The 16,552-nt window shown below is 41.4% G+C and overlaps 1 protein-coding gene across 2 annotated transcripts in view; it reads right to left on the reverse strand.

Annotated features, from left to right (window-relative positions):
- Window positions 1-12,527, reverse strand: part of F13A1 (coagulation factor XIII A chain) — a 203,518-nt gene extending 190,991 nt beyond the window's left edge. The window contains exons 1-3 of one of the 2 annotated variants that reach the window (XM_019624776.1): window positions 12,505-12,527; window positions 12,180-12,237; window positions 10,202-10,349 (exon numbers count right to left, since the gene is read on the reverse strand). In XM_019624776.1, the coding sequence (XP_019480321.1) occupies window positions 10,202-10,331 (130 nt within the window). In that variant the 5' untranslated portion in view covers window positions 10,332-10,349; window positions 12,180-12,237; window positions 12,505-12,527. Of the gene's footprint in view, window positions 1-10,201; window positions 10,350-10,906; window positions 10,992-12,179; window positions 12,238-12,504 lie in introns of those variants that run through there. The other variant, XM_019624777.1, reaches the window with a different exon arrangement.
- Window positions 12,528-16,552: the final 4,025 nt, after the last annotated feature.

Consider the following 16,552-nt stretch of genomic DNA (forward strand, 5'->3'; position numbering starts at 1 on the left):
AAACCCAAGATGCTAATTCGAAAAAATATATGCACCCCTATGTTTATTGCAGTGCTATTCACAATAGCCAAGACTTGGAAACAACCAAAATGCCCAGATGACTGGATTAAGAAACTGTGGTACATTTATACAATGGAGTATTACTCTGCTATAAAGAAGAATGAAATCGTACCATTTGGGACGATATGGATGGACCTAGAAACTCTTATGCTAAGTGAAATAAGTCAGTCGGAGAAAGACAAATACCATATGATTTCACTTATATGTGGAATCTAAAAACCTGAATGAACGAGCAAAGTAAACAGAAGTGGTCTCAGAGACATAGAGGAACAACTGATAGCTGCTTGTTGGGAGGGGGTGGGGATGAGGGATTAGACAACGTGAATACGTAACTACAGTATTGCCACAGGGACATGAAAGAGAGTTTGAGGAATATAATTAATAATTTTTTAAATATTTTGTAGGGTGTCAGATTGTCACATGTCTTTCTAGGGAGACCGCATCACGGAAGGGGTAGAGGCTTGATCACTGCACTGTACACCTGAAGCTGATGTTGTATCATATTGTATGTCAACTATAAGTGAATCTATCTATCTATCTATCTATCTAGTAATGGGACGTGGAATATAGTGTGGGAGTGGAGTCAAGGGAATTGTAGTAGATATGTATGATATTGTGGGGGAGTGGGGCGGCGGATTGGGGGAGGGGGACTGTCATCTTGAGGGGTAAAAATTATAACTATTGCACTGTGTTGTACAGCTGAAACTAATTCTAAAAAATGTGTATTTCACAATAAAAAAAACAAAAAAACCCCATAACTCCATGCTTTAAACAATAACACAAATAAAAATAAATATATTTTTTTAAAAGAAGAACTGGCTAATCCCCAAGCCATAAAACACCAACTGACATTTACCTATGACATGAACCAGGGTCCTTCAATGCAAATAAATAAATTTTGGTGTTGGTGAAAGCAAAACAAACAAACAAACAAAAAATGTACACACTTTAAAATTTAAAGAGTACACACTTCCAATTTAAAATAAATAAATCTCGGGAATGTAATGTACAGCATAAGAAATATAATCAATTATCATAAATACTTTTCACAAATGGTTACTAATCTTATCATGGTGATCACTTTTAAGGTATATAAATGTCAATTCTTTGTGTTGTACACCTGCAATTAATATAATATTGTATGTCAACTATACTTTAATAAAAAAAAAGAAAGAGCTGGAGAATCATAAATGTCCTGGTTTAAAAAGACCTTAGTAATCAATTCATCTGGCTCTCTTTCTTAAGACTGTGCTTTTTAATATTGTTCCTTTTTAAAAAAAATCTAAAATTCTAATTTCTCAGAGATGAGTTTAATCAGCTCTCTGTTCTTCAGCATGAATGGGAAGAATATACTGATATTTTAGCCTCACAGAATCTCAGAGGGCAAAGGTACTTTCTAGATCATCTGGAAGATCTGTATGTACTGCATGAAATATGTCCATGAAAGTCCTAATACTTAGGCTTTTAGCCTCCATCTTAACAGGGAACCCACTGTCTCACAAAACAAACAGTTAATTTTTAAACAATTCTAATATTTGAAAACTCTTCTTAAGATGAACTGACATCTGATTCCCTGTAATTTTGTTAACCATGGATGCTGGTTCTGCCTTCTGAATAAATAAAGAATACATTTTATTCATTTCATTTGACACTCTTCAGAGTTATAAAGACTACTGTTAGGTTTCCTACAAGTAAAGCATTCGCCGTACCTTCAGCTATTGTTTAAGAAATTATTCAATACCTTTTATCCATTACTCTATCCTGGAATATGCATTCCATTTTGTAAATTTATTTCTTGTAGTATTTTCTCTAGGATTAAATGCATTACTCTGGTTCTGGTTTTTCCAATGAAAAACAATGAGACCACTACATCGTTCAAACTAAATAGTATATTTTTATTATTTCAGTCCAAGATATATTAGTGGTTTGAATATTCTTATTTTATTGTTGATTTACATTAAGCTCCTGGTGAAGCAAAAGCTTTAAAAATACATTTTGATGTCATTTCTACTAGCAGTGGATTAAAATTCAGCCCAGACCCTTATAAGTCACTTAATCATAATGCTATTCAGCCATATCTATTTATGCAATTGTTTCCTTCTTGTTAGCTCAATTTTAAGGCCTTAGATTATTCATATTAAATTTCTTCTTACTGAATTTGGTTAATTGTTCTAAATTATTCAGGTAATTTGAGACCCCAAGTATATATTCAACGTATTTAATATCCTCCCTAACTTCCTGTCCTCCAGGAATTTTATAAGTGTGATATTTTATATTGACATTCAAGACATGAATATAAATACTGACTAGATCACTGACTAATTAATACAAGCTAGGTAAGTTCACAGTGGTAGACAACTAAAAAGTGAACAGGTATTTATGATATATTGTCATAAACACTCTGATAAAGGAAGTATAGGGTACTAAGTGGGGGAAGGTTTCATGGAAGTATATAGGGGAGCCCCTAACCCAAATTAGGGGGGATTAAGGAAGCATTCTGGAAGAAGTGAGGCATACACAGTGGTAAAAAAGATGAGCAAGTTACACAGATAGAAAGAGGAGAGGCAATAATGTTTCAGAGAGAGAGGAGAATGAGCGTAGACTGAAGTAATAGAGTGCACAGTTTACTTAAAAATTAAAAGACAATTGGGTGTCTGGAATGTATTAGTGGGACCACAATGAAGAATAGGCAGGAGTTGCTCATGCAAGCCTTGTAGACCATGTTAAGGAGTTTGTGCTTTAATTGCATTGGGGATCCAGTGAAGAGTATGAAATAGAAATCCAACACAACTATTTACACATGTGTGTGTGTGTGTGTGTGTGTGTGTGTGTGTGTATATATATATATATATATATATATATATATATATATATATATTTAAACTTCTTCTGGAGACAGAAGGAAAAAGGATTGGAGGCAGGAATGATAGATAGAGGTTGTTGCAGCATTCCAGGTGAGGATGGGGTGAGTCCAGCCCGCCCATAAGGCATGAATGCACTGGTCCTGGAGTACTGACAGGATTTGCCTCACCTCTTTCTATTCCCATCACCCACACCTGCCATGATAATATACCCCTGAGAATAATCAGGTTGGCTATATGCTTTGGCTTTTTAAGCAGCTCTGTCTACAGGGAAAAATAAAGCTGGAGAGAGAAATTCAAATATATCTTTGGTATCTAGTTCTCACTGCTTCTAATTCTCATTGCAAAGGAAAATCTTGGCTTTCCATTTCTACTAGTGGACCTGGCTAATACCTAGTGAGTCTGTCCATCCTTGAGGTAGCGTAGTACAGTGCTAGTTCTGTAGGATACTGATAGGTATTAGAATAACAAGAGTTCCATGGTTAAACCAGGTTGGGAAAAGCTGATTTAACCCAGGTTAATCAGTATTCTTGTGGGATTTATGGGAGACTTTTAAATCTCCAAAAAATACAATGTTTTCCAAATTTAAATGACCATGGAAACTATTTCTTGTGGAGTATTTTGCAGAAAATGTTTTGGGAGATGCTTCACTATTTACTAATTGTGCAACCTCAGAAAAGTTATTTAATCTCTCTGAGCCTAGTTTTCTTATTTTAAAAAAGGCAACAAAATATCTCATAGGGTTGGTCTAAGCATATATTTTTAAAAGTATGTAAAGTGCTTTAGCACAGTGTCTGGCTAAACTAGTAAATTCTCAACATTTTTTAATTATTATATAATTATTTTTATTATTACGAGAGATAGAATAGTATAGTGGGTGGATATGAATTCTGGAGCCGGACTGTCTGAACTCAAATCCCAACTCTGACATTTACTATCTTCAAACAGTCTTGGTTTTCTTTTCCTGACCTTCTATAGGTGGCTAAAACAATATTCTCCTTTCAATTCCCAGAATATATTTTTCTTTAAAAAAAAACAGTCTATCATCATTAACCACTTGGTATTATCTTAATATAGGTAATTTTATCTACGGAATTGTAAGCCCCCTGAGGACCAGATCACGCGGAATTTTGCCACTGTGCCCAGGGCAATGTGCAAAACTTCCTTAGCAAACACTTTTCACTTTAATAAATTTCATACCTAAAAAATTACACTTGGAGTTGGTTATTCATTTTTAAATAGATTATTCCACTTACCATAGAATTAACCATAGGATTTTTTTCAATGTCATTTATCAGACAATTTCATTCTCAGAGCATGTCATTTTCAGGACTGTGTACATATACTGTTGAAGATGGTAATGTGAGGTTTTATAACATGAGGCCTTCGGTCAGCAATTTTGTTAAAAATCGAAATAAAAATGCCACGTCTTCACAGTCGACTTATACTGCTTATAACAAAGGGTAAGCAGAAAAGTGTTAATGAATTTCTTTGAGTATAAAAAATGTAAGTCCTGCCTCTCCCAAATATACCTCATGGTTTTACAGTTTTTTAATAGTGAAAACAAACATATATATATATATATATATATATATATATATATATATATACACACACATATATAGACATACACACATATATGTATATGAAGTTTGTTTTTAAATAATGTAGTCTATATTGTTATGTGTTTGACAACATTTCATTCAAGGCACGTAGTTTTTAAAATGTTATTTTTTTCTAAGTGATTTTTTTTCTCTATTGCAATATCACTCTAGGTCAATGCCATCAAGAAGTAAGAAAAAAATAAAGGAAATCACAGTAGTACTGTAACTGGGGAAAAACTAAGACAACGATAAGTAAAATTTCTCTATATAATCTCTTAAAAGTCCACATTAAAATAATTTAAGCTAAACATTTAATTCAAAAAATAAAGTGACTAAAACATAGAAGATTAAGAGCTACACTGACAAGTCAAGAGCTTAAAGAAACAATGTTCTAGTCAAATTTATGGCACATGGAAAAGTAATGGGCCAGTGGTTTGTTCTTTAGTAGGAAAAGGAGATGGCAGCCATGTTGCCTTCTCTCCAGTGTAATCTCCTAATAGGTATACAGGTTTACTCGAGTTTGCCCCAAGTATTGGGGAATGAAGTGAGGTCCCCAAAGCCACTGATTAAACAATGTTTCTTTCATTGCTCATGGAGAATCACCCACAGATGAAGTCAAGCATAGATATACAAATATCATAGTTTTTTCTATTATTTGTTTAGTGTTGCCCCTTTGCACATAATAGTCACTCAGTAAGCATTTATTAAGCTGGCATATTGATTTTTGCTTTGTTTATTGCTTAACAAAACATAGTTTAGGTTGAAAGAGCCTGCTCATCACCTAGGCTCCAGTTGCCACAAACAGGAAATGAATTTGCTTCTCCCTGTCCAAGCCTAGTTCTTGGCAGAATGGAGCAACTCATTGCTAAACTACTTTTTTGTCTTTTAGGGAGATATTGTAGCTGGAAACTTGGCAGCTCACTCTTTCAAAGTGACAGCTTTAAAAAAAGTCTACCCAATACAATTTAGCGTAATTCTAAACACATCAGAAAATGGACTGTTAAAAAAAAATAAAAAAAACCTCTCCTCATGAGCCAGCTGCCTCCCTGTCTTCCTGTCTTTCCCCTAATATGAAAAAAAAGTGGATTGTATTCTCATTTGGTTGTACAAATATTCTTCAGAGAATGATTATACCTGTCACAGATGGAATCTTGATATAAGTTAAATGTTTAGGTTCATATCCCAGGAATTCCCTAGTGAACTAAATTCTCCATGCAATTTTTGGTAATAGTATTACCAAATTATAGGCATATGTAATGTCCATGAGGAAGTAGATCTGTTTATTGTGAAAACAACATGATAAAGGCTCTTTTCTCCTATTTCTTTTGGATACCCAGAATTTTAAAGTACTTTTTACTAGAATGATTAAAATATTTTCTTAAACAGCTTATTGTTTTTTAACTGTTATTATTAAAAATGTCCTGTACCTAAAATTTATAAGAAATGCTCAGCTGCTTAGAGGAAGCACAAATAAGAGAAACGAAACTAACATCTTCTCCAGGGACTAAAATCTCCCTGGTCAATTTCTCTTCTATCTCAAAGTATCTCAAAAGCCCCCAAATGTACTGCCATCTCTCCATTTTTCTCCTCATCATTAGAATTCCCTTTATGAAACATAATCCTGATTATGTCATTCTGCTATTTAGAATCCTTTGCAAGCCCCTCATTATCTGAAGAGGGAAGGTAAGGTCTTCAAGGCCTATTAGAGTGTGATCCCTGCTTATTTAAATATCCCAGGCTCGTCTTCCCTCTCTTGTCTTCACTACTTGACATATACTGTTCCCTCTGCTAGAAATGCCCCTCCATGCACTTGTCTGTCTGAAGACTCCTTTTCATCTTCTAAGCCCTAACGCAGGTGTCCTTTCATCATGAAGACTTCCTCACCCTCTTTCCCACTCCACTGTCACCCCTAGATATTCCTTTCATTTGTTTCATCCACTAGATGGAGAGTTGCTTGAGGCCAGGGATTGATTTACTCATGTTTGTGTCGCCAGAGAGAGCTTGGCATAATGCTCGACACAGGCGGTAATCATTAATTGTTTTTCCAGAAGCCAAATAAAAGAATGAACTAGTTCTATGCAACATCCTTCTTAATCATATTTAAAGGCCTTTCTTATTTTTTCAATAACCCTGAATCCAGAGAGGTTTAGTATGCACAAAAGGCTGATTGACAATAAAACAGTTAATTAGTTGATTTAGTTCTGACATGGAGTAGTGAAGAAGGACATACTCAGAAAGACACAAGACCCCATTAGCTTGAAAAATATGAGATCCTGCCTGCATTTGATTTTATTTTTATAGATCCAGATATGCTTTCCAGTTTGAATTCATTGCATTAGACCTGTCAAATAAGTATTATAATTACTGCTGCAAATGATCACCTATTGTAAATAATGCAGAGTCAAACCAGCCCAAGAATATAAGGTTATGTTCTAGAACATTACAGCTCCTGCTAAAATAATCTTTGAGACAAGAACACTGTAGAGAGATTTTCAGAAACACCAACTGTGCATGCAGAGCAGTCTATTAGAAATTGATGCAAATCCAAACAATATGAGCAGATTTTCACACACTTTTCTTGACTATAGTTGAGTTCAAAGGGGGCCATTAAGGATCTTCAAAAACACATGAGGACATCAAACACCACCACTGACTGGCTGGCCCCATCTCCAGGGTTCCATTGTCACCTAAATATTTCAATTTTTCTTAAATATTGTGTTGTTGTATGAAAGGAACCTTACTTAAGTTTATAAATTTTAAATTACAGGCTAAAGAATTATTAGCCAAGTATTTACAAAAGCTGTGATTTAAGGGTATCACACCTACTCAATATATATTATATATATAGACTGCCATAGGACTATTCAAAGTGGAAATTTTGACATTTCCCCCCTTTTTGTCCTCTTGCTTCTCTGCTTTTCTCAGTCAATATTACAAGAGCAATGCTAGGGGGATGCTTTTGTAAAATGCGTCTATTTAAACAAATGTGGAGAGAGAGCTTCATTTAGGGCTTTGTGTTCCCAGAGCTAAAGGCATAGACAGACAGGACATCAGGGAGATGAAAATCCTTTTGGAGGCCACTAGTGGCCACTGCATGAACTGCAAGAAGATGGCATATAAACACACAGGACTATGACTTACTTAGCAGCGATGATTTGGGAAGAAACGGATATATTATTTAGGGCCAGAAAACCCACTTTGGGTACAATTAAACAGAAATTTTAATATCTAAGTATAACTAGGAGATGGACTTCCTTGATCAGCTGGTTTATATGCTGGTATTTTTTTTTCCTGTCCTACTCATCTGGGACTTCCTGGGTTCAAAGACTCTACCTTCATATCATGTAGTACCTAACTCATCTGTGTGAGAAATATTAAAAGGATGCATGTTTATGAGATCTGGAAGCTGTTATTAATAGTAGGACTGTAATGACTCTGGGACTGATGAGTCATTCAATTCTCAAGTGATTGCCTGTTCTTTAATTCTGCAGTCATTGGGCACTCTACACTGGGGCCTGTAATAAGTGTCCCAGAATGTTATTGGGTGTGGACACATGATTTTCAGGCAAATAATGACTGATGTTTCAAAATAATTCAGTTCAAAAGAATTCTCACCCCTTTCTCCAAAAATAAATAAACAAGAAACAATAACGCCAGATTCTCAATTGATCTCCCTGTTCAAGTTCTCTGGCAGTTTTGATTTCTTATTCAGATTTCAGTTATACTGAGACTTCAGGCTGTACATATTCCCCTTAGAAACAAGTGTTGACTGGAATAAGCTCTTGACCGTGTAGGGAGATGATAATGTGCTCGTTCTCAGTCAATGAGCCTTTACTGTGTATGTCCTGTGGGTTGGGGACTCTCCCAGGCACTAGTCATTGGAGCCTCATGACAACTGGGACATAGGTATTGCTTCCACTTGCTGATGGAAAAACTGAGAGTTGGGGCACTTCCATGACTTGCCCTGGGTCCAGGGTGAGCAAATGGCAGATGTGGAACAGGAACCCAGGTCATCTGAGTCCTGGCCCAGGGCTCTGTGTCATACATCACTGCTTTTGTGAAAGTGCTCATTTCTCCTTACTCATCCTGGCCTTTTTCTCTTTCTGTCCTTCCCACCCACTTCTTCTAGCACACTTCCCCGGGGCCCAGAGTCTTCCCTGCCAGGGGGAATTAGGCTAGAAGACTTAATACATCAAGGTACCTGTTTGATAATTTGATGTGCACACTTCTCCATTTATTTGCATTCTTAAAAGAAAAGAAAAAAAGACCCCTAGACTGGGCAGTAAAGGAGTTGAATATCAATTGCTTGCTTTGGCCTCAGTTTCCTAACTCATAACATGAGAATCTAGACGAGTTAATTAGCAAGTCCTTTGAAACTCAGTTCTGTGGCTCTAATGATGGAGTTTTACAGTGCAGCCCCTCGCTGGGAGAGAGAGCTCAGAACTACAACTTTACAAGTGTCTCTTGGTTCCTCTACTCAATGGAAGATGCCCTCTGTTCTGTGAGCCCCCTCCTCCAAATTTGGATGCTACCTCATGGAGGGTCCTGAATCTCTCTCTGTTTTCACAGTTGGATATCAAATTGTCTACACATGAGGGAAACACAGTAAAGCCCGCCCACAGACTCCAGGTGGGGCTCTGACCTGCTGGATTATGGGAATCAGCACTGCCTTTCCTTTGCTTTCCCCCAGGTGGTGTCTTTCTGATGAGGCAGATTAACCCCACAACCACAGGTGATCATGGGCACCTACCCCGCCAGGTGGGTGTTTACCCCCTCCCTGCTATACAGGTGAAATGTAGCACAGAGCACTCTCAGGAGCAAAAGTGGGTTTTGGTGCACGTGTGCTAGTGACAAAAAGTGCTCCCTGCTGGATACCATTCAGGGACATGAGTCTGAATGTCCCTGCCTGGCCCAGGGGAATAGTGTCTGTGTCACCAAGCCACCAGTGGCACCTGGGCTCTGTCACAGCTGACAGAGCTGAATGGAGGTCAGCTGCTGGCTGCTGCTCCCAGAGCAGATCCCTCAGGATTAGCAGAGGTGAGAGCAGGGAAAGCAGCTTGCCTCGCCTTCTCACCAGGCTGCTCTGGAGAGAAATGGAGGGCTTCCATCTCCATTACTGTCACAGTCTGGCATCTCTCCCCAGCTCTGAAATTCACAGCAATGGGTGGAGGAAGAAGGAGGACAAGGAAGGTGCTGCAAGCCAGGCAATCAAAACAGCCACAGTATTATGGAAGTGGAAACTTCCAGCTAGAGAACATTCTTAAAAACAATAGTGCTGGCGGCCAGTGGAGTGGCATGTTGGTTAAGAGTTGGCTTGGAATACCAGCTCTGAGCAGACTGAAGAACAAAAGGACAGCAACTTGTCTGTTCCCCTCCCCCGATTTCCCAATTAAATCTTTAAAAAAACAAAACAAACAAACAAACAAAAACAGTAGGGCTGGGAGAGCCCGCAACCAAGCCCATGTCCTTGTTTCATAGAGGTGACTTCCCTGAGATTACAAAGCTGCTAAGTGGTAGAAGAGGGACAAGAATCCAGGTCTTCCATGCTGTTACCACTGGAGAGGGTTTTGGAGGCCTTTCTTTAAAACCAGAGAGTGGCAGGGGCACCCTTTATAGGAGCTCAGTGGGGACAGAGGGTACTGACCCAGCGCTTGTGCCTGGGCCAGGTGCCTGTACCTTGTAGGTTGACGCCCCGGGGCACCAGGCCCTGCAGTTCTACTGTTGGGGGGTCATTCTCTTCTGCATTGGAGTTGTTGGGGGGGACGGCTCTCCTGCCTCCAAAGGCGGTCCGAGGGGTTTCCGACATTCTCCGCTTCACTGGCTCCTTGTTGGGAAACAGAGACATGGAAAAGGAGTGTGAAGTGAGTTCCATTTGACACAAGGATTCAAAACTTGAGAAGAGACATAACTGTATGCAATAGCACTTGAGCAACACATTTTGAGTTTCACATCAATAAAACCTGAGAAGTGGCAGTGAGGACAGGTCTAAGAATGGAGTGGGGTTCCCCAAGGATCTTTGGGAGATTTGTCAAAACATATGACAAGCAGAAGAAAGGGGGCTGACTTGAAGAAATAAAAAAATGTAAAACATTTTGGGGAGCAAGGTTTTTTTTTCTCATTGCCTCTAAAGACCATACCTTTGTCAAGACATGCATTAAATACATGTTCTAGGCATGTATATAATGCCCACTTTGTGTAGACTTACGAGGCCTAAGTCCCTTTGAAGAATAAACTCATACAATCATGTCCATACAAGTGGCATCCTCCCAAGCATTCATATTTGCAATTTAATTCAACCCATGTTTATTGAGGGACCTCTATGTAGCAGGATGTGGTCTGGGCACTTGGGTACACCAGATAACAAAACAGAAGGATTCTTGCCCTGGAGAGCTTTTGGTCTGGTGAGGGTTAGGGTCCAACCCAACAAAATTCAGAACTAAACTCAGTAGGGTGTGAGAAGATGTCACTGCTTTGGCGCCAGGACTGTAAGGAACAGGAGAGAGAAGTGGAGAGTTTGGGTAGGTGAGAAGGAAGTGCATTGTAATATTGACAGGGCTATAAATAGCCTGTTCTCTAAACTCACTTGGTCAGTGGTGCTGACACTGCTCTTGCTCCAACCCCATGTCCCCTTAGTTTGGAGTTTGTGCAGGCAAGGAGCCCATGTAAATGCCACACACCTTACTGTCAGCACTCAATAAGTGCTTGTTGTCCAACTGACCAAATGAAGGGAGACCTTGTTTCTGGCTCCAATGAAGTAAGTGTCCTCTTGATCACCTGGGTTACCCAGTCATGACTCCTGGTGATTTGGCTGTTTTCAAAAACCAGGTACACCTCCAAAAGATGAGGGGCTGCCATTATAAAGTCAATTAGAGGAGAATGTTCCAGAAACATGTTGAGCAAAAGCAACACAGCTGGAGACAAGAGAACCACTTCCTAAGGTATTTGGTTTTGGGAAGGAGACAGCGGTGTGTGGAAGTATAGGGTCTGACCAGGTATCCTTAAATATCTACAGACCTATTTACAGACAGTTTCTAGTGAACTGAGGGGTCCAGGAAGGGAGGAGAGAGAAGGCAGGAAAAGGCAGTCCTGGGTGGGGGAAATAGCAACAGGAGGGAAGCCCTTGGGGAGAACAATACAGAACAGTGCAGCAGCCTGTTGGGAGAGAGAACCCATAAAGCAGAAAACTGGGGAGTTTGTGCAAGCCTGGCTGGGTGAGTACAGGTGGACAGAAGCACCCCTTTCTCCCAGGTCTTGGGGAAGCGAAGGTGCTCCAGTTCAGTTTGCACATTGGGATGCAGCCAAGCAAGTGTTCTTACCTGGTCCTACTTCCCCATTTCTGCAACCCTTTTTGCCCCTTCTCCATAGTCAGTTCCCCTGAGGGGCACCCCCAACTCCCCCATTCCCATTTGATGCCTTCTTAGCAAGCAGTGCCTTCAGGAAAGCTTCGTGGAGTGCCTGAGAAAAATCCTACTTAGAACAGGGGCTGGGTAGGGCTGAGAACAGGAATTCGATAAGTGGGGCTGCCTTAACCCCCATCATTCAGTACACAGAGCAGCCAGCCAAGAGACCCAGTTTCAGGGGGGTGGACACAGCAGGCCCTAGGTGGGCCCTGGGTGCAGGGCTGGCTATACTGGCAGGAGTGACGGCTCCTTACCTGCGGTCCCCTCCTGAGGTGCCCTGGAACACGGCTCTGTGAGTCCCCGGGGTACTTCCTCAAAAGGACGCAGGAAAAAAACGACAAGAAAGTTGGCTCTTAAATAATTTCTTAAGCTCCCTCCCTTCTCCCCCTTCCCACAAGCTTTTCTCCTCCCACTTTTTGACAGCTGGAGCAAGTGAGCAATTTCAGGACTTTCTACTTACTTCTACCATCCTGCTTTGGCATGCACGCCCTCCTCCCACACAGGGCCCCCTTACTTCCAGTTTCCCAGTCCGTCTTCTCCCCACCATCCCCACCCCCAGCCGTGCCTCCCTCTCCTCACCTGGTGGCTGGGAGGACCAGCTAATGGTCCTGCAGGGCCAGGCAGACCTGCCACCTTCCCTTTGGTCCAGAAGGCTGGAAGGGTCTGGATTTTGCTATTCAGGTTGGTAGGGGCTTGGAAGAATGGAGGGTCTGCACTCCTGCAGCTAGGTCACAGACATCTGTGACCATGTGTGAAGCAAGAGCAAGGTGTCCCTCTTGTATAAATAAGGCTGAGGGATATGGTCTGTATTCTTGAACCATCCCTGGGAGCCACAGCCATCACCTAACCACAGACTTCCTGTAGGGGGGATACCCAGCCAGAGAGAAAATGAGTAAATACTTTTGAGAGTGTCACAAAAATTTTAAAATAGCACTTTTTTTCTTGAAAACTACTTTGGTTTATCTTCAAACAATTGGGGGAAAAGAAAAGAAAAGTTTCCTTCTAAAATTTTCCATATTTTTTCCTTGAGTCTTCATATCTCTAAATACTTCTGTTTTTAGTCAAGGCTATATTTAACCTTCATTTACTGTCTCCAAATTTCTGACCCTGCCACTATGTCTAATTTCACAGAGAAAAATACGTGTCATTGGTTAGAAATTCTCTCAATTTTCTGCTATCAAATCTATGAATTTACATGCAACCTTACACACCTTTTCCCTCTTTCTTCATGTTACTAACGTGGGAAGGGTTCCCACCCACCTTGTCTATGGCCAAGTATGCCTTGTCACCTTAGCCTGTGCTCCACATCCCCTTCTTCTCCAGGGCCTTGCTGTACTGTTCATTTGCTCTCCTTCCTGTGTCTTTAGCTCCTGCTCTCTAGCAACATGTACATACTTTAAGTCAAGTGTCTTCAATGTGTTCGAAAACCTTCTTCATCTCTCATCCCCCCTAGCTATTGCTCCTCTCTCTCCTCTTCTTTATTGCAAGCTTCTGCCATCTGGCTTCTGCTCCCATAATTCTACTGAAAGTGTAATTAAAGGTAACCAGTGGTCTTGCTAAATCCAAAGGACAGGATTCAGTTCTCATTTACTTAACCTTTTGGAAGCGTTAAGCTCTGTTGCCCACTCTCACTTTTCCCTGGCCTCTGAGACATTGCACTCTTTTGGGAGTCTTTGCTGCTGTGAAACCTCCTTTGATAACCTCAGCAATGCCCACGTTTGCAATTTTCTTCTATATCCTGACATCCCCTAATCTGGGCCTTATCCATGATCTTCCAGAATGCCAGGCTCCCCTCTCTAACTGCCCACCAACCATCTTCACTTGGCATTTCCCAGTGATAACTCACATTCATCATGTCTAAAATGAGATGTATAATTTTCCCTGAAAACCTGGTTATCCCTAGAATTCCCTATCTCAATGAATGCCATCACCCTGCATCCAGTTGCCTAACCAAACGCATAGCATCATTGTTGACATTTCCTTTCCCCTCTTTCAACTCCCAAATCAAATTCTTCAGCAAATATTTTCTACTCTACTTCTTAAATATCTCTTGAATAGACCCACTTACCCTCTTCCAATCTATTCTTCACAGTGGTCAGAATGAACTTTGTGGAGCTCAAATCTGAAAGCAAATACTTTTCACAAAGACTTTTTATTGCCACTTCCCTTTGCTATGAATTCCAAGCATTAGTTAGCATAGCAATGTCCTATACAGTCTAGGCCCTGCTTTACTCTCCAGCCCTACCTCTGCCACTCTCTCTGGCACACTGTCTCACTCCTCCATCTCTACCTGCGCCCTGCTCTCTTCCCTCTCCTCCTCTGTCTACAAGACTTTCTTATTCACCTTCCAAGACCACTCCGGTGCCCTGCAAGGAGCTTGCCTTGTCGAGGTTTTCCTCATACTGAACAGCCATTTCCTGTTTCCTGGGCATGTCCTCACTAGACTACAAGAGAATGGAGAATCCCAGCAGAGTTCTCCAAGGAGGGGCTGCTGGCCATTCAATTACCCAAAGCCCATCCTTCCCGTAGTCTTTGCTAAGTGCTAGAGAAAGACTTGAAAGAAATTGCCATCACACTTCAGTGGCTCTCCTGGCAATCATCAAGTCTGGGTGTACTGGATTCCTAAATGCCCTTGCCCACATGGGGTGTGGGAAGCGTGGCCAGCCTTGCACCTTCCAGATTAGGTTGTACAGCTGCCAGGTCCCCCTGGGATTCCTGGCTGTGTTGTGCATTTCAGGACAGGCTGTCACCCTCACATCTACCACCACAGTATCCCTTTTGGCCTGAGATTCACTGATTATTGTGTGAACATGCACACATGCTAATTCTTCCAAGCTACCAACCCAACCCAGGAACGGTAAATGTCCCATGGCTTTCTTTGTGCCAAACAAATAATGTCAATAAGAGAGTGTTGCATGCACCAGGCCCTAGCACATGGTTGAGGACCATCCATGTTACAGCCTTTCCTCACAGTCCTGTGACCTAGAAATCAAAAAAATTTCATGGCCATACGATGAACCTTGAGCTTGCCAGAAAATGTGGCTTTTGAGGAAGGAGCTGGGTGCATAGACTGAAGTCTACAGTGTCTTTTGTTTCTGAAAGTCCCTTGCCTGGCACAGAGGTAGCATCGTGTAGGTATTTAAGGAATGTAGCAAGCGGGGTCCAACCAGGAAAATAAAAAACACTTTAAGTATTTTCGAAAGAGGGAATTTAACACAGGGGATTGGTTACATGTGATAGAAGAGACAAGAAGAAAAACAAGTAAAGAAGTGAGTCAACTCAGCATCAGCAACAGCAGGGAGGATTTGGTGTCATCGCAGTACAAGGGCTGGGTTCTGTGGCAAGGACTAGAGCCCTCTAAAATTCAGTCATTGTCAGAAGCACTGCCTGAGGTCAAAACGGAGGTCAAAACTAGCTGGTAGTGCACGCTCCCTCTGCTGTTGCTCATTTGTTGTACTTAGCTAAATCAGTTGACAGAGGACTCAGGGAGACACAGTCTGCAAAGTTGGCACCACCACATCTGGGTTGAGGGGGTGTCCCAAGAATACCCCACATTCAGTGATTCCAAGGCGGACCCACCAGACCGTCATTCTCACAGCCATGATTATTGCAGCAAAAAGATACAAATCAAAATCAGCAAAGGGAAAAAGCACATGGGACAAAAGTTGAAGGAAGCCAGGTGCAATTTTCTAAGAGTCCCCTCCCAACAGAGTCACACAGGACATGCTTAACTTCCCCAGCAGTGAGCTGTGACAACACTTGTGGAATGCTGTCTCCCCAGTAAGCTCAGCACAGGCCCAGTGCCCAGGGTTTTCACTGGGAGCTGGTCACATAGACACCCTCCGCCTGGCACGTACCAAACTCCACACTCTCTGAAGGCAAGCAGGTGCTCAGCATAAACCACATTGTCTGTGCAAACCTCGTAGGTGGAACAAGCCATGCTTGTCAGTTAGGGGATGGTGGGAGGACTCCTAGAATCCAGGTTCCCAGATATCAGCCAAGAGCCAGTCTTGAAAGGAAGCTTTTCTAAGGAGAGCAGTCTCAGGGCTGTAGTGTTGACTCCTTTGCACACTGTCCTCGCCCCAACCCAAGACACAGCAGAGCAGACAAAAGGTGAGAAATAGATGTCAGGGCAAACAGTTCCAGGAGGGGCACATCAAACAGCAGACCTTTCATCACAGTATGGCCAGTCCCTCATTCTCCCTTCCAGACATTGCTGTCGGGCACAACAATGACCTGGAGCAAGAGGACACTCCAGTGGGAAGCTCACTTGGATAGTGCAGTTCTGCTGCATTTTCCCTGGCCTCATAGGCTCAGAATGGGACCTCTGAAGAGATGTGCAGTCTCTCAGTACATAGCCCTGGCACACCTTCTCACTTTCTGCAACCCAAGGGGCCATGATCCAAATGCTCTGTTGATTGAAAGGTGAAGAAAGCTGCAATTTACACTTCATTGCTCCCTCAAGGGGCAGGGTAAGAATGCCCCAGGAGCCACTTATGGATCCTGGCTCCTGTCAGAATTATAGAGCAGCCTTCAGGAGTTGTAGGTGACAGAAAGTGTGGGAGCAGGGATTCCAAGTGCTCTGCCTTTGACTTTTTAATTCTGGGTTTTTATTTCTATGGCATGG

The sequence above is a fragment of the Hipposideros armiger genome, unplaced genomic scaffold (assembly GCF_001890085.2).
Source record: "Hipposideros armiger isolate ML-2016 unplaced genomic scaffold, ASM189008v1 scaffold_607, whole genome shotgun sequence".
In the NCBI taxonomy this organism is placed as follows: Eukaryota; Metazoa; Chordata; class Mammalia; order Chiroptera; family Hipposideridae; genus Hipposideros; species Hipposideros armiger.